We start from the raw sequence: 22,055 nt of genomic DNA, 5'->3' as shown, positions 1-22,055 counted from the left end.
TTCAATGATTTGGATGATGGGTGGTGAGTGAATACTCCTTACAATATAGTGAAGTGGATCTAGTGTATATATCCACCAGAAACCCTGAAGGTCGAGTGACGAGTTCCCGTATTGCACAGTTCGTCCAAACCACCAGAGATTCCTCACATTAGTGTGGAGTTTGGTAATAAGAGGCAAAGCATGTAGAAAACATTGATTTCTTTACTGCCTGTCTGATGTCAGCTTCAATTAGGCGTAGTATTTTTGTTTTTGCCTTACACTTGTGATCCAAACTGTTTTTACTTCCTCTTTAGTTAAAGCGGAGCCAGCTGTCTGCGATCTATTGTCTACAAATCTTTAACAGTGACATTAAATCGTTCTTCAGGGTCCTCATTTACCACAGAAATGATGTAATGTGATTTAAATGAGACCCATAGAAAAGAAAATGACCTGTTGATCGGTCTCTATTATGAGCCTTCACCCATAAAAATGTGTTTACAGTTTATAACTTACTGTACATGGTGTTATTAGCACAAACACTTTAAAGCTGATCATTTAGGACTGTAACAATAATCCAGAGAGCAATGTAGTCAAACATCTCACAGTTAGTTTTATTGGGAATGAACTTTGACCTGTTAGGCCCCCAGGGCTTTTCTGAGCTTCCTGCTCGAAAATGAAGAGGCCAAAATAAATGGAGTATTTCTCTGCAATTACAAACTCTGTGTAAACAGTCTTGGTATCAAAATAAAGCTAACGCTTGTGAGCTGTCATCAGAGGGGTAAATATTACTGCAGATGTTACTATGTCAAAGTTACTGGGACTCAAACATAGAAAAAAATGATTATTTCCCTCACCTAATTTTTAAAAGTATTTTATAGCTTATATGCTATAAAATATACTTTGGGTCACATTTAACTCCAGAAAATCATAAATCAAAATATGGATGTTACCTGTCCACAGATTCATGGTGATGTAACTGCTCTTTTAACTGTTTGGTGTTTGTAGAAATGGTTTACAGCTGAGATTCAGAGGCTTCTGTGGACACTCATGTCTGCACTTATATTTCTGACCTCGTGTTATAACCGATTAAATGTGATCTCCTCTCTTTTCCCCCATTTTTGGTGGTGTGGGTGCTTAACTAGTTAAAGTACCAAACATCTGTCTCCTGTTGTTGTGTCACGTAGGAAAGAAGCATCAATATCTGATGAGCAGACTTGTTCATTTGTGCAGATTTCTTCTTTTGTGTGGTTGTTTTTTCCAAGTGGAGATGAGCATCTCTAACAAGTTGATTTGTTCACATTTGCACATCTGCATTTTTGAGAGAAATGAGTTTTTTGAGTTTGTGCACTATATGCATATAAGACAACCATTTCCTTTTTCAGTATTTTTGTGTGGTGCATTTTTCTCTGTTTTAACAAAAGAGGAACAAAGAACATTTAAGTCAACCTAAGACGATTTGTTTTAATTTTTACATGGTCTTACTGAGGTGATGCAAAGTGGAACATGCAAACTGTTTTTTTGGTAATGTGCTGGAAAAGCTTGATAATGGACCTTGAAAGTGCTTAAAGTGCTTAAATTTGACCCTGAACAATGAGTTTGAACCCTGCAGTTTACAGTTTCATTTTTCATTATCTCAGCTTTGCCTGTCTTTTATAAATCGTAGTAGACTGAGTGTGTCTGTGTTGACTGAAACCATCACTGTTTCTAATTCTCAACCCTTTCAGGCCCTTCAGCCTCTCAGACTGCTGACATGTTAGGAGACAAACCTCCAGCTGCATCCTCACCAAATGTCATCAAAGGTTCTACTGATGGAGATGAAACTGTAGAAGATCCTGACCTCGAGCCTTCCAACAACACCTCCACGCAACAAACCAGCCCGCTTCCCCCCAAAGACTCTGAGCCCGCTGAGGCTGAGACCGGCCTCAGCCCTGAGCAACAGCTCAGCAACGACTGTGTAGAGGGGGATTAAAGTTCACGTGCAGCAGTTTCTGCTGAAAAGCTTTGGCAGTGAGCAGATTTAAAGGTTTCCCAATGTTCGTGCCTGCTCATTCGAGTAATGTTGTGCATTTCTGGTGGTTTATATCTTGAGCACATGTTCCTACTGTGACGTCAGCTTTGGGTTAGCAAAGACATTTATAATCAATGGAAATAAATGTTTTTCTTATTTTTAAAAGTCCAAATCCTAAACGTATTTACCATGTGTTGGTATCTGTTACAGAAAAATATTTGAACTGATCCACAGTTCCTGCTCTGATGCATCTTCTTTCTCCAGTTTCACTATTGGCAGAATTTTGGTTGCAAACATGTTTCTATAAAAGGCCTCTGTGTGTGTGTAGTATGTGAGCTGTCAACTGACCATCACCCTCTTCCAAGCATTAAGTGCTCGTTCAATTATGAACAGTTCTTTTTCTTAAGCTACTGCAGGGACATGAAACGCAACACGATGAAGTGGCTCCATCTGCGCTAATGAAAACACCATTTTTAATTACAGGCCACTGCACACATATTGAAATAGTTATGTACAGTTCATATTTCTGTTGGTAGTTCTAGAAAACGATCTTAAAATCCACAAACCAAAAAACGCTTCTGATTATTTACCAGTTCAAACAATAAAAATGTCCTTGGTGTTGGTGTCTTCTATACAGGCTCTTGATATACAAACTATAAGATAAATACATCCTAGTTTTATACATCACTTCCAACACAACCAACCTCAGGTGTATTTCATTACTCTACGGGTTTATTTTAAAGTCTGCTAATGAGTGACATGAAGTTTTATCAGTCCGGTGACCTGTCCAGGGCGTATCCTGCCTCTCACCCTATGACAGCTGGGACAGATTCCAGGACGTGCAGAAGAAAATGGACGAGTGGACGTTTTATCATCTCCAGAACAATACTCGTGCTGGGTTTTGTATGAAGTGGTCACAGGTAGTACAATATGTGTGAACTCACCAAAAATGGTTCTATAACACAAGACATTTAATTTACACAAGACATTGATCCCACCAGTGAGATATTGAGATCACTGGTGCTGAGAGAAAAGCCTTTTGTTACCAGACTTCTTTAACCTGCTGCAGTTGACTAGTTTCCTGCAGGATTGAACCACATTTGCAGTGAGTACTAGGTCTTGTCAAAGTAACTGCTGACACTTCACTGGCATTAACACGTTCCCTATCCTCCTTACAACTAAGTTTAACTTGATGTGATTTTAAAAACTAACTTTTACAAAACGTATCCACTGATTCGGTTTGACTCTGGTTTCTAAAAAGATGGCGGGACATGTTTTTACTTAATATTGTGTTTGCTTTCCTGTGACTTCACACACTCGTGTGGTTTGTCCACACACAATCTGGAGCTACAAGAATGACCTGGATGACTCAGCACGAGTGATCTTCAATGATCACCGTTCTGTTAGCGCACAGCGTGCAGTTCTCACAAGTGTCTGCTTGGAGGTAAAGCTGGGCTACAGCGTTTCTATGCTGTTGTTGCCGGGAGGCGTGAAGCCCTTTCCAGATCCATCAGAGCCAACTCTCTGATTTCTTCCAGAATAGAGTACAGACTGGGAGTTTTGCTCTGACGAAACTCTCTTTCCTCTTTGGAGAGTTTGGGGCGCCGGGCTGTCTTCTCCTGAGCCAGCGCCTCTTCATTCTGACGCACCACCTCTTTGACCAGCTGACTGCGGCCCTGAGGGCTGGGCTGCTGGGACTTGGCACTGTGGTGAGGCTTGTTGCTGATGACCTCGAGGTTTAGACGGTCAGCGTGGCAAGTTGAAGAGTGGACAGAAATACGAACCTGAAGAGAGCAGAGAACGTAAGTCACAGTATTCCTCAGTTCGATCACTACACAGTAATGGCACCTACTGAAAATAGTCTAATGGAATGCTATGCAAAGACAGGCCCACTTAAGGTTTGTGACGTAATATATAACAGCAGTCCTCTCAGCACTGTGCGCAGCGTCACAGCTAAGTAGACAGTGGTGTAGAGTGGAGAAGTTTCCGACTGTGCCACAATTTTGTTCATAAATAGGATAAATTGGATACGTATGTTACACACACGTATCCAATGTAACAAACGTTCATCCATCCGTACACGAACTTTCTTTACTGTGCTTTCTAACATTCACACGACGTGGAGACTGGAGCAGAGGGGGAGAAAAACATTCATTAACACTGTGACCTCGGTCAAGTGTCACAGTGAGGTTGTTGTTTTGTTGATTTGTTTGTTGAATATCATCATCATCTCTTTGTTTGATATGATCATAGCTTGACAGCAGTCAATGCTGTGGTGGACAACTTGTGTTTGGGCTAATGTTTCTTTTGAAGAAAATATAATCTGATCAAACATTATTCAGCTTTAAATATTGTTCAGCTTTAAAGTTACTGTGCAACTGTGTAATAAAAATGTGCTCACGACTTTGGCCTTGAGAGCGATAAGAAGCGATCGCCTCATCCTGCAGGCGAAAGATATCTGCAAGCGAAGAGACTAGAACACCCAAGGCCGCTTTCCTTTTATGGAGTTGTTTTTCTGCTAATGCAGCACTTTCCTCACAACCCCCTCCTGTAAGTTTTAGAGAATATATACCCATCCTCACAGCAAATATTAGGAATCTCCTGATGTGAGCTGTGTTGAGAGGTTGTCTCTGTCTCAATAAAAGTTCACTGATTCCCCATCTGCCGCAGGTGTCCGGTTGTCTTCATTCTCCGCCAGCCTGGTTAAGTCAATTCCTCCTTAACATCTAAAAGAACCTATTTAATGAAGGAAGACGGGTTCACTTTGTGTTTAATATTATTCTATTGCTGTTGTTGTTTTTTTTATATCCTTCAATTGGCGTCACGAACAGGATGCGCTCCAGGTCAACTGGAACGGATGGGAGGAAATCGGCCGTGGTCTGAGTGAACGGAGTTTGGACAAAAGCTGTGTGCACACAAAAACAAGGTAAGCAGACCTTTTATTTCTGCTATATTGAACATTATAAAAATACTTAGTGTCCAAACTCCTAGTAATTCATAACCAAAATTGTCTGGCTTACTTAAGGCTTGTTGAGAATCAGACAAGTGAATAAGAGATAAGTGAATAAGAAATAAGTGAATAAGTGAATAAAGATAAGAGTGAACTGAGGTCTGACCACGGTTGCAGCCGACGGGTTGCTCTCCGGTGTCGGATAAATACCTCAGTGCAGGTCTGGGACCTTGAAAGGGTTTATTAGTAACGCCTTTCTAAACAAATTAAAAGGTTAAAGGCCTTGAGAATATTTTTTAGTAATATTCTCTAAACTACAGAAGGGTTAGGAAGGCCCAGAGGACTTTATTAGAAAAGATCCTCTAAAACTTAAAAAGGAGAAGTACTGGTTGGAGTCCAAAGGAGGGGTCCCTTTGATCAATAGGAGAAAACGGATCTCTTCTTAAAACCCCGATGATTTTAGTGTTTTAAATGTTTTGATGTTCTGTTTGATATTGGACACACATAAATACACGCTGAATGCTTGCTGTGGAACACTGGGCAGGACAGTTTGGTTCTCCGTTGTTCACAGATTACACAATTAAAGGAACTAGGTTCCTCTTTTGGTTAAAATAATACACCACACATAGAATTTTTTTTACACATTTATTACATACATAAGGAGGGTAATGAGTGACTGCAGGTAATGTATGAAGTGTGAATGAGACGTGTGAACAAGGTGACAACCAACTAGCACCCCTATCAGGAAGCTCTAGGCAAGGTTACCCGCCAGACTCCGGTTTGGTAGAAGCCTGGTAACACCTGAAGGGATATTTCAGTGCTGACTCACCTTTAAAGCAGCGCCCCAGCTGTTAGTGCCTAACAGAGGCAGAAACCCAGCTGGCCCAAATTCTCCTTTAAAATCAATAAATAGAACATAAATTACCGGTGTGTGTAAATAAGTTGTATAAATCTGTTAGATCTGAAACTCCTGCTAAAAAACTTCCTCTCTACAACTCTTTTCTCTTCTCTCCCTCTTTCTCTCAGTTGGGATTCTGTGTGTGTATGTGTGCTGGAGAAATAAAAAAAAAAAAAAGGAAAAGGGTCTCTCTCTCTGTCTCTGTGAGAGGAAAAAGGTGGGGGCCGAGTGAGCCCGCGGGGCCGAGCGGGTCCGCGGGAGCGAGCGTGTATGCTGTATGAGGAAGAAGGGAGTGAGAGGGAGCGAGTGAAAAGAGTAATCGAGTATTTGGTGATTTTTTTATTATTTCAGAGGCACTGGGTAAGAGTTTTGACTTTAGCTGTGAGAGTTGTGAAAAGAGCAGGTTTTTCTTTTGTTGTAGACTGTGAGTAATCGGTGTTTTTCTGCCTATTGTGCTGCGTGGAAGACACAGAAGTGTAGAAATGTTTGTGGTTTATCTTTGTTTGACGTTTTATATAGAGTTGGTTGATTCAGGGTGATTTCTCCCGTTTAAGGGAGGAGTTGCATTGTGGTTATGTTAAAGCTTTGCTGTAGGGGTATGTGTGTGATTTTGTGCTGGCTTCGCATGTTTAAATGGATGCATAGAAGTTTGTCAGTGAGAAATTGTTATGGTGGGGTTTTAAAGTTAGTAAAGAGTCAAACAACGCCCACTGTTTTAAAAAGGCCCAAAACATCATAAAAGACACCTCACATCCTGGCCACTCCCTGTTCGAACTGTTGCCCTAAGGCAGACGGTACAGGGCAATCAGAGCAAGGACTAATAGACTCAAACACAGCTGTTATCCAACTGCAATAACAGATGTGAATACTACAAAAATGTCCACCATGCCACTCTTGTGTTAATCTATGCACGGTCTGAAGCATGACGGTGGGAATACTTAGTATTTTAAGTATTCTATCTATTTTATTGATTGAATTTTATTGTTTTTTTATATTTGATATTACTAGGGATGATGCAATGATCGGGGACCATTCTTAATGTCGTCGGTCTCATGACAATGACAATAAAGTTTTTGATTTTGATTCTGATTCTGAAATACACCCTCCTCAAGAGTTCAATGATTTAGGCAGTTATGTTTATACAAATACTAAATGTATGTTTAGTGTCTTCATACAGGTGTTTTTTCTTAACCTGGAAGCCTGAGTACGGCAGCAGAAGACAGGCCAAGCTTTGGCTAAAATTCACGGCTGGACACCAGAGTTGTCCTCACCCCTCCCGGTAAAACAAAAAAGAGAGAATGTAGTTTGAGGCGGGTTTTTCTCGCTGAACTGCTCTGGGTGCTGTGTCCCTGAATCTCACCAGTGTTAACCTCTGGCGGAAGACATGGAGAAAAGGAAAAGATGTTCCTGGTAAATCACTGAAACAAATAAAACCACACACAACCAGAGAAAGATATGAGAAGGGTGAGGAACAGACACATGTGCGTGTTAGAGAAATGCCTCGTTTGAGAAAAAGTTAAAGTAACCCATATACAGACGCACCCATACATGCAATGAAGAAACAGCTTACATACATGTGCACGTACATGCAAGGTTAAAGTAGCGACACTTAACATACACCTGTTTTTAAATGATATAGTTTATACATTACTGACAATTAAACGCTTTGGGTTGCAGGACAACAACGTAACGTCAAAAGACAAAGACACTGGTCTGAGGATTAAGTGAGGACACGACAAATTTAGTGGTTAAAAGGGTCGACTTGGGACATGTTTTTGTTGATTGTTTAAGACAAATGACTACTGAATGATAGGAAATTCCTTTTTAGGTTTCTAAACAGGATCTTAAGAATTTTAACACGTACCTGTGTTGTCCTGTCAACTTGAGGGGTTATGAGTTGATTATATGGTGAAAAAAAAAAAAAAAAAAAAACAAAAACAAAAAAGGGGGGAGACGAGATCTCGTTGTTTCTCCCCTCTCGGGATAACACAGCCAACACAGCACAGCCAACACAACATCATTTTCCTGTTCGCCTGTTTTGTTTTGTTTTTGTTTTTTCTGAGAGCCGAAGCTGACCTGGACTCCTACCCTCCCCTCTACCATCGTTGCCCTCTCCGCGACCATCTTTGACCCTTTGACCCCTGAAGGCCACAGCAGCTGGACTCACAACAACAACTTGAGGATGTCAACAGTGCTGCAAAAGAGTGATCTCATGCAGCAGAGACGGAGAGCACTAAACCTAAAGCCCGTTTCACTACACGGGGGAAATTCCCAGGCTGCGTCAGCTGACAGAGCTGTGACGAGACGCGCATTAAGCCCGGAGGAAAAGGGACGGTGAGCAGAAGGATGCTGACCTCTGAGAAGAGCCGAACAGCAGAGCTGCAGAAGGCCGTGGACCATACAGAAGCAAAAGGGTCAAGGTACAAGGAGAAGATGCAGGCAGCTGCAACAACGGATGAAAACAGACCCAAAGAGGAGGGGAGGACCCTAGGCCATGCGTCAGGCCGCTGGTTTACCTAAACTACAGAACAGGAAGGTGATGAACACAAACATATACCAACACACGAACACACACTTCTGCATGCGCCTACTTAGAATGAAGGGAAACACACACATGAACACTTATGCACTTGTTGAGGGAGTAAAAACTGATACATACCCATGCACTAAAATCAAAATGTTGATTTAATTTACTAAGAAGTGACACACAATGCTCCAGCTGCTGCAATGAAGAATGCTTTACTGACAAAGGCTCAATGCTGCACACAACAAAGTCAAATACAGAATTTGCTATAATAATAAGCCCAGAGGGCATTTGTGTGGTCTGGGGAGCAGAGTCCGGAGCGGTTTGGTTATGAAAATGATGCCCGTGCGAGATATCTGGGGCTTAAGGCCTCGACTTAATTGTTTACTCTACACTAAAAAGAAAAGAAAACACTCTGAGCAGTGGGGCAGAGTGAAAACGAGGAATTAACAGTGTGAGTTTTATTTCAGAGCGCCACGTCATTGTGATGGAGATTTAATAAAGGAGGAACACACGGACAAAGAAGAAGAGAAGGGGGGGCAGCCCTTGAACGCGATTGCCTGAGGCATTAAAGTTCTGTACTAAATTCTGGTTTCCAGTGTGAGAAAAGTCACGCAGTGCCAGTAGTAGAGCTAGGTTGAGTGATGATTCTAAATTACTGTAAGTAAATCATCGTACACCGTTCAAGTTTCATGATAACGGGGATCTAGACTTTGTTGAACCCTAGGCAATTTGAACAGGTAAAAGTCGAGTGACCAAGTAGCAGTTGAATAAAAGTCATTGAATAAGTGTTGAAATAAACTGGCAGAATTAAGAGAATTAAAACATTTCAAGAGCTCAACTTACTTAATGGTTCAATTTTGTTTCACGAACGCAAAACATATAGGTTTATGAATATGAAAAGGTTGAGGTGGTGTTGATTTGACTCTGTGTAGGTTTAGGTTGGTATTTTTATTGATGGGAAGAATATTCAGTGACAAGTCCTAAGACCCGGGCGTCTGCATTTTGTTTTTGTTATTTTTCATTTTATTTTGTTTTATATTTACTGATTTTTGTTTGTGAATCTTTTCTTTAAGCAGATCTGCACATCGGAAATTACAAGCATTACACGTCGGCGAGAAAATTGTTGTAAGTGAGTTTCTCCGCATTGAAATGGGTCCTGGAGGAAACACTTGTGGGGACAATTAGAAACGAGAGTCCCTGTTTAAAAAAGGATTCAGCGAGGTAATCCAAACTCAAGTTCTTGTTTCTTTTTGAGATGACGTCATTTTGCTGAGTGTGGAAACTAGATGCGACGACAGGTTTCACTATCAGCAAAGAACGGATGAATGGATGAAAGACTGGGAATAAAAACAAACGGACTGACTGGTAAAAGATGACAAGACTTGACCATGACTCAAGGTTAACCACCTCCACCTAGATAGGATAAAAGGGTGGATGAATTTATGTGGGTTTCTTTTACAGGAGTAGAAGGATGACAAAATATTCGAGGATGAGTGAACCTGTAAATGCCATTTTTGTGTCTTGTGTTGCTTACAGAGGTAACTGCGCAGCGTTACCATTTACATTTTCTTCCCTACAGGGTTACAGTTTTAATGTTTTTCTATTACAGGATTTCTGGGCGGATGTGTGAAGAAACGGTGTTTATGGGTTAGGAGTTGGGGATGCTATTACACTGTATTCTGGTGAGAGTGTTGGGGGAGACACACCCTGTCTTGAAAACTGTGATTCTTTTACAGGAAATGTTTTATAGCACCTATGGAATGAGGATGCCTGACTACGGTCAATGTGCTGCTAATGTTTGCTTTGCTTTGGTGAGAGGGGTGCAGTAGAAAACAGACAAGTGACATGAAAACAAGTAATAATAACAAATAACAAATTTGGGGACAGTTTGACCTAGAGCCCACTAACTGGCCATTAGGGGCTCTCTCTCGCTCTCTCTCTCTCTCTCTCTCTCTCTCTCTCTCTCTCTCTCTCTCTCTCTCTCTCTCTCTCTCTTGGAATAACATTGCCCAAAGGGTGAATAAAGCAAATTGTGGCAATAATAGTGATTTAATGATTGGAGAAACCTGAACATGATACTTGTCTGTTGAGCTGAATCGTTTATTACTCTTATGATTTTCCGGTGGGACTATGAAGATTTTTTGGTACAGATTGCAGGTTGTTGCTCTTTAACTCCTAGAACACGCCCTTGGCGAGGTGGGGGGAACTGGACCACCTTTCTCTGCCCCATCATCCTCTATTAGAAGACATCCAAGCTAAGTAAACATGTCTTGGCCCTTTCCCCCTGAAATGACAGGCAGGCAAAGATGTTGCGTCTTTGTTTGCTTCCTGGCCCTGGGTCTCATTCCCATTGGCATAATCCTGATCTGTGAAGGGCCCCCGACACTTCTGACACCTTCAAGTTCAAAAGCTTCGCCCCCTTCTGACAGTCCCAATCTGACAAATGTAGCCCCTAGGGTCTTGCCCACCACTTCCTCTCCAGTTTTGCCCACGCCCGATCCATTTAGAAAGAAACGAGACACGGTTACCTCCTCGCCAACGGATGATGAAAACTCTGATCGTGAGGGCGACGAACATTATCGTCTTTCTCTTGTTTAAATGCTTCTAGAATGGTTGTTTCTCTGTGGTGTTTTGTATTAGGCTTGTTATTAATTGTTTCCCTCACCCACTTCCTCTTGAAGGATATATCTGGTTGAACTGTGTCTGGTCGGGTTGTGAGGGTTAAGCGATGTTCTCAGGGTCTCCGGACTTAAGCCTGAGCGAATGTGTACTCCCACCACTGGATATGAATTGTTTTATTCCACACCCCTTCCTCACGTTTTACCATATTCACTTTTGAATGTCCTTAGCAGTTACCGTTCTGAGTTTATTTTACGGTTGATTTATTCTTTCACATTTTCACGTTTATATCTCTCATTATTATAGTATACTCTGTACTCTCCACATTTTTATCATTACTTATGTTTTTTGGTTGCTGAGTTACAGGAACTGTTAATTTTGTGTCTCTACCCTGGTTGCACTAACTCGTTGTATCCGTGTGTGCAGGACAGCTGTTACTGCTTTCGTCGGGAACCGAGACTGCTTGCAGCCGACCCCTGGGCAGGGTGGTGCCTGGACTCTTTTCTCCTCATCTGCAATGACAGATAAAGACAAATGATAAGACCCGAGGAGTTTTTCGAGCCAGGCTTCGACACGTCTCTGTGTTCCTTTGAATGTTACTTATTTTTGTGTGTTGACCCATTTAAGATGGGTCAAAAGGGGGATTTGAAGAAAATATAATCTGATCAAACATTATTCAGCTTTAAATATTGTTCAGCTTTAAAGTTACTGTGCAACTGTGTAATAAAAATGTGCTCACGACTTTGGCCTTGAGAGCGATAAGAAGCGATCGCCTCATCCTGCAGGCGAAAGATATCTGCAAGCGAAGAGACTAGAACACCCAAGGCCGCTTTCCTTTTATGGAGTTGTTTTTCTGCTAATGCAGCACTTTCCTCACAACCCCCTCCTGTAAGTTTTAGAGAATATATACCCATCCTCACAGCAAATATTAGGAATCTCCTGATGTGAGCTGTGTTGAGAGGTTGTCTCTGTCTCAATAAAAGTTCACTGATTCCCCATCTGCCGCAGGTGTCCGGTTGTCTTCATTCTCCGCCAGCCTGGTTAAGTCAATTCCTCCTTAACATCTAAAAGAACCTATTTAATGAAGGAAGACGGGTTCACTTTGTGTTTAATATTATTCTATTGCTGTTGTTGTTTTTTTTATATCCTTCACTTTCTATCTTGTTTTGGCCACATGTGTCATCCATCATCATCCATCAGTAAGCTATGTTGTTAGCATTGCCTTTGCCCTTTGACATTTATGACCCCAGGATAAGTCCATGAAAGAAAGAAAAGATGTTGATAACAGTGGAAGCAGCAGTACTCTGTCACTTTTTCATGTCTTAAAGCCAAAGATGTGAGAATAACACACCGTTACTTCAGTTTCTTTTTGTTAGCTAACCTTAGGGTAATGTTTCCTGCTCTTTTTGCTTAAATCACATGCACTTATTCCTCACAATCATCGTGTGTAACATGCCTGAACTTAATATAACTTGACGCCAGTGATGGGCAGCAACGCATAATTAGATTACTTTTTTCAAGTAACGAGTAAAGTAAGGGATTACTGTTGCAAAAAAGGTAATTAGATTACTGTTACTGTCCCGTAAACACGCTGCTCTACTGTGTTACTAAACCGTGAGTTTGTTTGCAAGAGTGTCTCATGACAATGACATAAGTGCATGCGACGTTTGTGGTAACAAACGTGTGCAGAGCAACAATGGATCATTTATCGAGTGCGAGAGAGAGAGTGCGACCGTGCAGCGTTTAAAGGCGTTTATGTGAAAACAATTACCGCCCACTGTCATTTTTTATCTCCCTTTACAAAAAGGTTTGTGTAGAAACGCCACAAACTGGAAGCATTACATTTCTTGTCTTGGAGGAGAGCCTCCCCCCCCCCCACACTTATGTTTTTGTTTTCATATAATATTTAAAAACAATAAACTGAATAACTTTAAATGATTTATTTTCAGGAATCATTTTCGTCTCATTCATCTTACTGACGTTTTGTTACCTTGAGATTAGCTAACAAAGCAGCAACCACACAACACTTTATCACAACAAGATCATAAAACGTCTCTTAATGTTGGACCACAAAAGATCCAGTAGTCGTATGAACCTGTGATTCATATACACTCATGCATATATATTTGGAATCGTCGCCTTTAGGCGCTGCATTGCTGGAAACCTTCTAAAATGATTGATTAGCGTTTTCTGTGACTTACGGTGATGTGGTCAAACAGTTTGAAGGTGGAGGTGCCACAGCTGGAGGTGGTGGTAATGCGGTCCGGGTATTTTCGCACAGTGCCACCCTGCCAATCACAGCTGCCGTCCTGTCCCGCTACCACCACCAGGCCCTCTTTGTTCTTCAGATACACAGGCCCCCTCACACCATACCTGTGAACAACATGGCTGTGGTCAGAGGCAGCCTTACTTACTCAGTGATATTACTCAACCTGCTTTGCGCCCTGTGATTTTAATCATTACATGGATTCTACAGCCTTCTCAAAATGACCACAGGTTACATTTTAATAAACTGTTAATATTGCATATCCCTGTAACACCACAAGCATGGAGAACACTGATGTTATTAAATTACACTTTCCTTGCAATAAACAAGCAGCAACCTCCAGAGGTTAGCTAAGCTAACGTAGAAGTGCCACAAACACAAGGCTGGCTCCAAAGCACCGTCCCTCCCCACAGACTCAACTTCAGCAATGCAATTAACTTATTTAAAGCCTGGTAGAGAAAAGATTCGGGGTTTTAGCCGATTTTCCCTGCTCACAATAAATGTTTAAGGAATTAGTTTAGTAAATTTATACAATTTAAAACTCATTTTGAGGTTTTTTAAGAGAAAATAAAACTAGCGTGTATACTGTTAAATATACATTGATTAGCGTGCAATTACATCTTCCAACAAATTCATTCATTGTCATAAACTTTGAATTCGTCTATTAAAAATACACGAGTGGTTGGCCGTCTGTGAGCTGCTGTACAGCTCCATTAAACAAAGGAAAAGAAGAAGACTGCAGAACAAAACACAGGACTGAAGGTTCTTACTCTGGGATAAACACCAAGACACCGTTGTCTCGAATGGAGTAGACAACAGCGTCAGCCACACAGCACGGGTCTGTCTGAGGGTCTCGTTCTCTGAAAAACAGACACTGAAACAGTGCTGTGGATCGCATTTGGGCTGCCTGTGCTGCCTGCAAATGAAACACAGACGTCAGCACAGCTTCTGTTAATAGAGTAAGAGGTGAATCATTGAAAAACACAAACAATAAAACACCCCTGACCCTGTTCTTGCTGTTGACATGGTGAGCCATTTCCTCCACTTCTTTGTTACTGGCTGGTGCTTTACCAGATACAACGCCCCTCTGCATGTGCAGGGCTGCGGTAAGAAGGCGGTGCACGACAATGTCTGCGTACCGACGGATGGGTGAGGTAAAGTGTGTGTAGCGATCCAGAGCCAGACCTACGACAACGAAGCAAATATCAGCACGTTAGCCTTCTTTCTAGTTCTCAGTCGAATAATTCTTCACAAACAACAGACGTTGGACAAGTGTGTGCAGACGTGTGATGGATGGACTGACCCACAGTCACACTGAAACTCTAGTGCAGCCAATAAAAGCTGTGCAGCGGTATCGTACCATAATGGTAGTATTGGTCTTGAGGATGAGCACCAGTGGAGAAGTACAGAGCCTGTGACATAGCAGTGGTGGCCATCATTCTGAACAACCTGTTCACCAAGGGGTCCTGTGGGTCCACAGCTCGGTCCAGTGAGGCAGCTAAAGCCTTGTTGGACCTGAAGGAACAGAGCCAGAAACCAGGGATGAGTGAGGCCTCTCATCTCAGCAGTCAGTGACACAAAGCTACTTGCATCACCATGTCTCTTGTCCTGGGACCGGTTCTGCTGTTGGTTTAACCCCCCCCCCACAATCCTCCAACCGCACATTCATATTTTGTTTTCAAACTCCATTGCAGTTCATTCCACGCCTCAGATCCTCAGACCTTTTGTAAACAGTTAAACAAATAAAAGTTAACTGTAATAGATTACAGGTTGTAATTAAATAAATCACTGCCTCTTTTAAAAAACAGAAAAACAAACCATCTTTAATTATTTGAGTTGTTTGTTTTGTTCCCGTGTGAGAATATTCAACACTGCTCTCTGTGCAAAACGGGTTTAAAAGCATAAACAGCTGTGGGATCCTGTTTGTCCGGGATTTGAACCGGGGAACAAACTGCGGCAGGATCAGCGTTGTGCCGAGGTCGGCATCGCCGACAGCATGTGTTCCCCCTGCGTGGCGAGCGTTCGCTGGGCACGGAGTGTGGATCCAGGTTACGCCGCCTCCATTACAAACAGTCAGACGTGGAAGTAGTGATGTTTTAGTTTTGTAAAAAAGTGAAACCTGAGTGTCGTTACATTACCATTCAGTTTAAGGGTTACAACAGAAAATGAAATATTTATTGTCCTCTCGTGGTATCAGACGGGATTATTTTAACAAACGAAGGACATTTTGCCTGATAATTATATTTATCCTGTAACTTTACTGTGTAAAGAGCTAAAACCTCCAAAGTTTCAGGAGTAGTTAGTCGTTATAAGAAGTGTTTGTGAACTGAAAATCAAGAATGTGGGATCCTGTTTGTCCGTGATTTGGACAGCCCAGCGTGTGCTCCCGACGCAGGGGAAACTAATTCTGTCGGGGAGACCGACCTTGCCACGACAGCTGTTGTGAAGCTGAAGCCAAAGGCAAGATATGCTTCATCATATGTTCTAGTCTTTGGTTTGGAAGCATATTTGGCTTCAACCTCAACCTGAGCTGAAGGAACATGTCTTCTTCTTGTCTGACTGCTCATGTGACACCTGAGTGTGTCCCCGTGTTATCAAACATTTCAGGTTCACACACTTGTGTGTCTGAACATGATGTGCGTTGGACTACAATATGCATTTCCTCAGTTTCTATACTGAACAGTCAAAAACATTACCTGGTGTCAATGGTGAAACCTTTGGCCTTTGCAGTGTCCACCAGCTGGTTGAATAGCTCCTGTTGTGGTGGTGGGTGACACCTTAGAAGGGCCTGGTTGGGGAAAGCTTCCTGGATCTTGCGGGCCACCCAGTGGTTGGCGTAAATCATGCACTCTGCCACGGTCTCATGGACCTCCAGGGGCTGACGAGGGACCAGGGCCGTAATGTTCCTCTCCTCATCCAGCTGGGCACCCACCTGAAAAGGGAAAATGCTTCTAACGTGACTTCAATGAAAAAGAATATGAAAATGCATCAGTGGGCCACATTTTACTACAGTTTACTTTAACTCAGTTGAATATGCACCATTCCACCGGAACAAATGCTGCACGGAGAACCAAATGTGAATGAATCTCAACCTGAAAACAGTCTACTGTCTTTCCTACGTTCAGCTCTCTATCATACCAGTAAGAACACATATCCCTAACAGGCACACAGCTCTGCTCATGGGCACAGAAACTCCACCGATCTGCTGTTCATGCTTTTTGTTTATAGTGGACAGCCAATCAGAGTTTAAGTTAGCTCAAAGGAAATGTGCCTTAAAGAGAGAACAAAACTTTTCTCAGACTAAGGATGAACTGAGGGGACCCAAAGCACTTCAGCAGGAACCAAAAGAAGCCAGAAAGTTTGGATTTGAACACAGTTTTGGCCGTTTTATATAATAGATCAAGATGAAACATCTGTTGTCCTTATCCTTCAGGACAACTGATGTTTCACCAGCAGTCAATAATCCAGCTTTGTCAAGATAAGAACTTGATTTTTGGGTGGCAGCTCAATCATTAAACACACTTTTAGAAATATATTGGTTTTTCCACTATCCCAGAAGCAACCCGAGAGAATCATTTTTACTTCATATCAATATTCTGTGTGCGTACAGCCATAACAGGAATGCAATAACTGAATAATAAATAAATCCAAGACATCCTATTAGAGAGCATCTTATAGAACAACAGGAATTGTCCATATGAGGTTTTAACAGATGGCCGACCAGCCGCTGTAGATAAATGGCTGTGATCTAATGTGAAAACTGTCAGTGGTTTCACAGTGGAGTGCTTGGTTTCTTTATTCCAATATTCTCACTGAAATGACTTTCTGATAAAATGTTTTCTGCTGAGGAACGTGTTCTGCTTAGACGCCTGATTTTAAAAATAACGTCTCTATTAGACCGTACTATAATTTATTATCGATGAAAAGAAATATATGGTATCCATCTGTAATTCTGTAAATAACACAGCAAAAAACCAAACTAAACATAAAGACCTGGAAGACTCCTGCGTCTAAATTCATTCAGTTATTGTACTGAGTCCTGAACATGTTAGAAATATGGTATCTAAGCAGATTCTTACTCTGGATGGCATTACCTTGGCCTCCAGTAACGCTGTGAGGAACCTTGGAGTCATGTTTGACCAGGACATGTCCTTCAATGCACATATTAAACAAATATGTAAGACTGCGTTCTTCCATTTGTGCAACATCTCTAAAGTTAGAAATATCCTGTCTCAGAGTGACGCTGAAAAACTAGTTCATGCATTTATTACTTCCAGGCTGGACGACTGTAATTCATTATTATCAGGATGTCCAAAAAACTCGCTGAAAAGCCTTCAGCTGATCCAAAATGCTGCAGCAAGAGTCCTGACAGGGACTAGAAAGAGAGAGCAGATTCCCTTCATTGGCTTCCTGTTAAATCCAGAATTCAAAATCCTGCTCCTCACATACAAGGTCTTAAATAATCAGGCCCCATCTTATCTTAATGACCTTGTAGTACCATATCACCCTATTAGAGCACTTCGCTCTCGCTCTGCAGGCCTACTTGTTGTTCCTAGAGTATTTAAAAGTAGAATGGGAGGCAGAGCCTTCAGTTTTCAGGCCCCTCTTCTGTGGAACCAGCTTCCAGTTTGGATTCAGGAGACAGACACTATCTCTACTTTTAAGATTAGGCTTCAAACTTTCCTTTTTGCTAAAGCATATAGTTAGGGCTGGACCAGGTGACCCTGAATCCTCCCTTAGTTATGCTGCAATAGACCGTGGCAGCTGGGGGATTCTCATGATGACGCCGAACATCATCATCACCTCTTTGTCATCATTATCACTGACTACATGTTTATAGACCAATCTCCATTTAATCATTAGTTATCATTAATCCCTGGCCCTTTTCCACAGGTGTCTTTTGACCTGATTTCCTCCCCTCGGCTGTATGAAGTGTTTCGGGGTGACTGATACTGAATTTTCTAACCATGATGTCATCTGACAAAATGACCAAACACAGAGGTTAAGTCAAACTTTCACTTAGACAGAAGCTTAGAAGGGAGAATCTTCTGCAGCTGAAATGTGCGAGAAAGATAGTGGTTCCAGTTTTTAATGTGCAGAATGGATTTCTCTCCACTGAAGCTATGTGCACGGTTTACTTTGTTTGATTCACTTCAGATTCATTGAATCATTTTGTGTCGTATGTTAGACGTCAGTAGTGACGATGTGTTAGGGTTAGACACTCAGCTATAACATGCTTACGCTTTCAATTAAGAACATGAACCTTAAATGTTTGCAGTCTTTATTTATATAGTCTTACTGTTAAGTACACACATTACCAAAACACACAAAATACTCTATGAAGATACAAGAAACCAATCATACCTCCACTCCTTCCAGCTCCAGCGCTCCTCCTCTGTCCCTCTTTGCCCGAAGATGTCTGGCTACATGTGTGAGCATCTCAAGTGCCTCAGTGAGTTGAGCTAGCTTAGAACCCTTTTCCTGAGGACCCAGGTTGGCCAGTTCCGCTACCTCAACCTGTTCTCCGTTGAGGAGCGCCTGAGCCAGCTCGTAGTGGAGCTGATAGGAGGAGCGGATGAGTGTACGACCATACCAGACCTCTTGGACTTCAAGGGATTCTGCGTCAAGCTCCCAAAGCACGCTCATTGCATACCTGAATTTGAAAGTGTCAGTTACACAACTAGCATGCATTTTAAGCATATGAAAATGAAACGTGTGATGGGAAGTCTACTAACCTGTCAGCACCTCCCAGCAGTGAGCAAAGGTCTGCGCTGAGAATAGCAGGCAGCATGTCGTACCTGCGGTCTGCCAGGTAGTAGGTTGTAGCCCTTAAGAAGTGACATAATAAATATAAAAAGGCAATGAGATCAAAGCAGCAGCTTTATCATCTTCTTTCTAATCAAAAGTGAGACATAATTTGAAAATAAGTACTAAATATTCAGAGTTTGTTCCACCTTTGTCATTTTCATCCTTCTGTTTATTAATAAGTCAGGAAGGATGAAATAAATAAGCAAAATGTTTTTCTTATGATTTAATAAATATTCCCCATTTTCTGAAATAGAATTTAAGGCTTCAAACCACAATCATGAGATTTTAATTTACTTCTTTAAAGTGTGGAGGCGAGCTGGACAGGTGGGTGATCTGCACGCTGCTTTGTGGACAGCTATGAAATGTAAAATGGAATTTTAGAGTAAGTCAGAGAGAAAGCAGAGGACCAAAACTACATTAAAAATCACAACATAAAAAATATATAGTAAGATTTCAGTATTATTTTATAAGTGCACGTTGTTAACAGTCTACACGGAGTTTCTCTCCTCACTCGGCTCTCAATCATCTTCTGTACATGCTGCTGCTGCTGCTGCTGCTGCCTTTAAAAAACGACATGCACTTCATGGACCTTCTTACTAATTTATCTGCAGACTACACTTTATCAGATACATTTTATTAGCACTGGGTTAGACACTTCTGCCTTCTGAACACTCCTTTCTTCACTTCCAAGACTCAACAAGGTGCTGAAAGAATTCCGTAGAGATTTTGGATTATAGCGAGATTACACCGAGATGACAGCAGAATGCATTTGCTGCAGATTTGTCGGCCGTTCAGCTGTGACACAAATTTTTTTGGGCTGCTTCCCTGTCACATGGTGTCATCGCTGCATGTTCCCAGGAAGGAAAATTTGTGGAGATCAAGTGCAAGCATTACTTTTGCAGCCCCGACCTTCACTTCATTTACTGCAGATATTTTAAACTCAGTTTTATTCATTTGTACAATACAGCACAAAATAAATAAATAAATCAGAACATGTGCATATATCTGGACATAAACACAGATGAATATCTTCTTGTTCTATTACTGTGGTTCAACTGTCTTGTATCATCATCCTCTTTATTAATAAGATGCACTGAAAGCCAATTATAGACAAACCATTAACATCAGGTACTCAAGGTCACATGCCATCATGTGACCTCCGGTGTTTTCCTGACACCCGTAACTGTACAAAGGGGATCTGAAAACAAATGATGTGTGACACACTGTTCTTTACTTCTACCACTCAGTAGAATAAAACTAATTTAGTTGGAAGCGGACTCATTTTTCCTTTTTTTGCTGCATGACCTTCTGGTTGAATGTTGTGTACAAGTATGGCTGCCATGTCCCGTAGTAATATATGTTTATGAAGGCCACAGTGAAAATCACTCAGGCTTTCCCACAGCGGAAACATTCCCCTGTCCTGTTAATGGCATCGTACTCAAAATGAGCACAAGTTCTTCGTAACAACATGGACCACTGTGTTCTGTGTGTAGCAGTTCTCTACTGTGAGAACCCCAACCACCTTTTAGCACGACCAGCATTCGTCCATTCGCACACATATTCATACAGCGCGTTAGTCTATACCTTTAAGCATTTTCTCTCACATGCACACTCACACTAACGGATGCATCCAGGGAAATTTGGGGGTTAAGTATTTTGTGCAAGGTGACTTTAACATGAAGCCCGAAGGCACCAGGGATTGAACCAACAACGTGCTGACCATTGGTTCAATTCCTGGTGCCAGTGATACTTTCAAAGCCATCATGGACCCTGTGAAGTCCTTCTACATGTGATTAAATGATAGACATTTAAGGCTTAATGCTTCACATCAGACACGAGCCTTATTTAAGGTGGCTCTGTGTTATTTATAATTGCGCTACAAGGCATGCTGCTGATGCAACATTAATTCAGGCAACAACTTTCTTGCCTCTTTGTACTTCTGAAAGTTCCTCTGAACACTTATGCAAGATGCTGTAATTTTCTTTTATCCTTTTATATCCCACCTACTCTACCCAACCACTCCAACCAGTTCCTCACCTTGAACGTGCCTCCAAGTCTGTGAGCGAACCCTCTTTGACAAAGTGAGTGACATCAGCAATGTGAACTCCCAGCTCCAGCCTTCTGTTGGGGAGCTTGTGTACAGACAGCGTGTCGTCTACATCTTCACAGCCGCGTGGATCGATGCTGAACACCAGGCGACTGTCCCTAAGATCCCGCCGCTCTGCCACCTCAGAGGGGTCTACCGTCCACGGCTTCTCCAGAGAGTTGACCGGCATCTCTCTCAGCTGATGGCAGACGGACAGGCACAGCTAAACAGCCGCATAGTCTTTTGAACTTTTCACATTTTGTTATGATTCTATACAAAACATTAATAATAATAATAATAATAATACATTTTATTAAGCGCCTTTCAAAACACTCAAGGACACTTTACACAAAGACAAAGCAAAACAGTGTTTCACTTTCAGTTGCTCCCTTGTCACAAGGGGTCACCACACCTGATAGCTCAGCATCTTTTGATACGGCAGAGTTTTATACCAGATGCCCTTCCAGGCACAACCCTGATTTGTATCTCCGGTTGCAATCGAACCAGTGACATTTTGCCTGCAAGCCAGTGTGTAAACCACTGATGAAAAAAGGAAAGAATGAACTATTCCACATATTTAATGATTCTTTAATATTTTGTTGATTTGATAATAATAATAATAATGGATTGGATTTATATAGCGCTTTCCAAGGCACCCAAAGCGCTTTACAATGCCACTATTCATTCACTCTCACATTCACACACTGGTGGAGGCAGCTACAGTTGTAGCCACAGCTGCCCTGGGGCAGACTGACAGAAGCGAGGCTGCCATATCGCACCATCGGCCCCTCTGGACAACAATAGCTATATTGCAATCTTTAAAACCTTTGGTTACTATGGTAACTCTCTGATAACCAAGCACTCTCTGATGTGACCAATCACAGAAGCTCTACTGCCACCCCCTTTATAACATA

The 22,055-nt window shown here is 41.8% G+C and overlaps 1 protein-coding gene across 2 annotated transcripts; it reads right to left on the bottom strand.

Moving 5' to 3' along the window:
• Positions 1-2,710: 2,710 nt before the first annotated feature.
• LOC146566749 (DIS3-like exonuclease 1) lies at positions 2,711-21,747 on the bottom strand. Of its 2 annotated transcripts, XM_085286336.1 has the most exons (9): positions 21,093-21,746; positions 18,983-19,075; positions 18,612-18,900; positions 15,944-16,179; positions 14,608-14,762; positions 14,254-14,432; positions 14,018-14,163; positions 13,183-13,354; positions 2,711-3,771 (listed from the first exon to the last, which is right to left on the bottom strand). In XM_085286336.1, the coding sequence occupies exons 1-9, from the start codon at positions 21,329-21,331 to the stop codon at positions 3,454-3,456; spliced, it is 1,827 nt and encodes a 608-aa protein (XP_085142462.1). In that variant the 5' UTR covers positions 21,332-21,746; the 3' UTR covers positions 2,711-3,453. The 2 variants fall into 2 exon arrangements, with proteins under 2 accessions (XP_085142462.1, XP_085142461.1); XM_085286335.1 differs by having other exon boundaries at positions 14,018-14,432; positions 21,093-21,747.
• Positions 21,748-22,055: the final 308 nt, after the last annotated feature.

The sequence above is a fragment of the Mchenga conophoros genome, linkage group LG9 (genome assembly GCF_057382185.1).
Source record: "Mchenga conophoros isolate Kocher_MC1m ecotype Shallow Benthic linkage group LG9, M_conophoros_male_GT1.1, whole genome shotgun sequence".
Taxonomy (NCBI): domain Eukaryota; kingdom Metazoa; phylum Chordata; class Actinopteri; order Cichliformes; family Cichlidae; genus Mchenga; species Mchenga conophoros.
The sequence above is the reverse complement of the archived record's forward strand: the minus strand, read 5'-3'. Positions and strand labels throughout refer to the sequence as shown.

What these genes read in the sequence shown, in the direction of transcription:
- LOC146566749 (XM_085286335.1), bottom strand. Translation starts at nt 21,331, where the DNA reads ATGCCGGTCAACTCTCTGGAGAAGCCGTGGACGGTAGACCCCTCTGAG. An exon ending in GGTTTCACCATTGACACCAG is followed by an intron (nt 14,763 to 15,943) that starts GTAATGTTTTTG and finishes CTGTTCCTTCAG; the next exon opens with GTCCAACAAGGCTTTAGCTG. An exon ending in AACTGTTTGACCACATCACC is followed by an intron (nt 3,772 to 13,182) that starts GTAAGTCACAGA and finishes TGCTCTCTTCAG; the next exon opens with GTTCGTATTTCTGTCCACTC.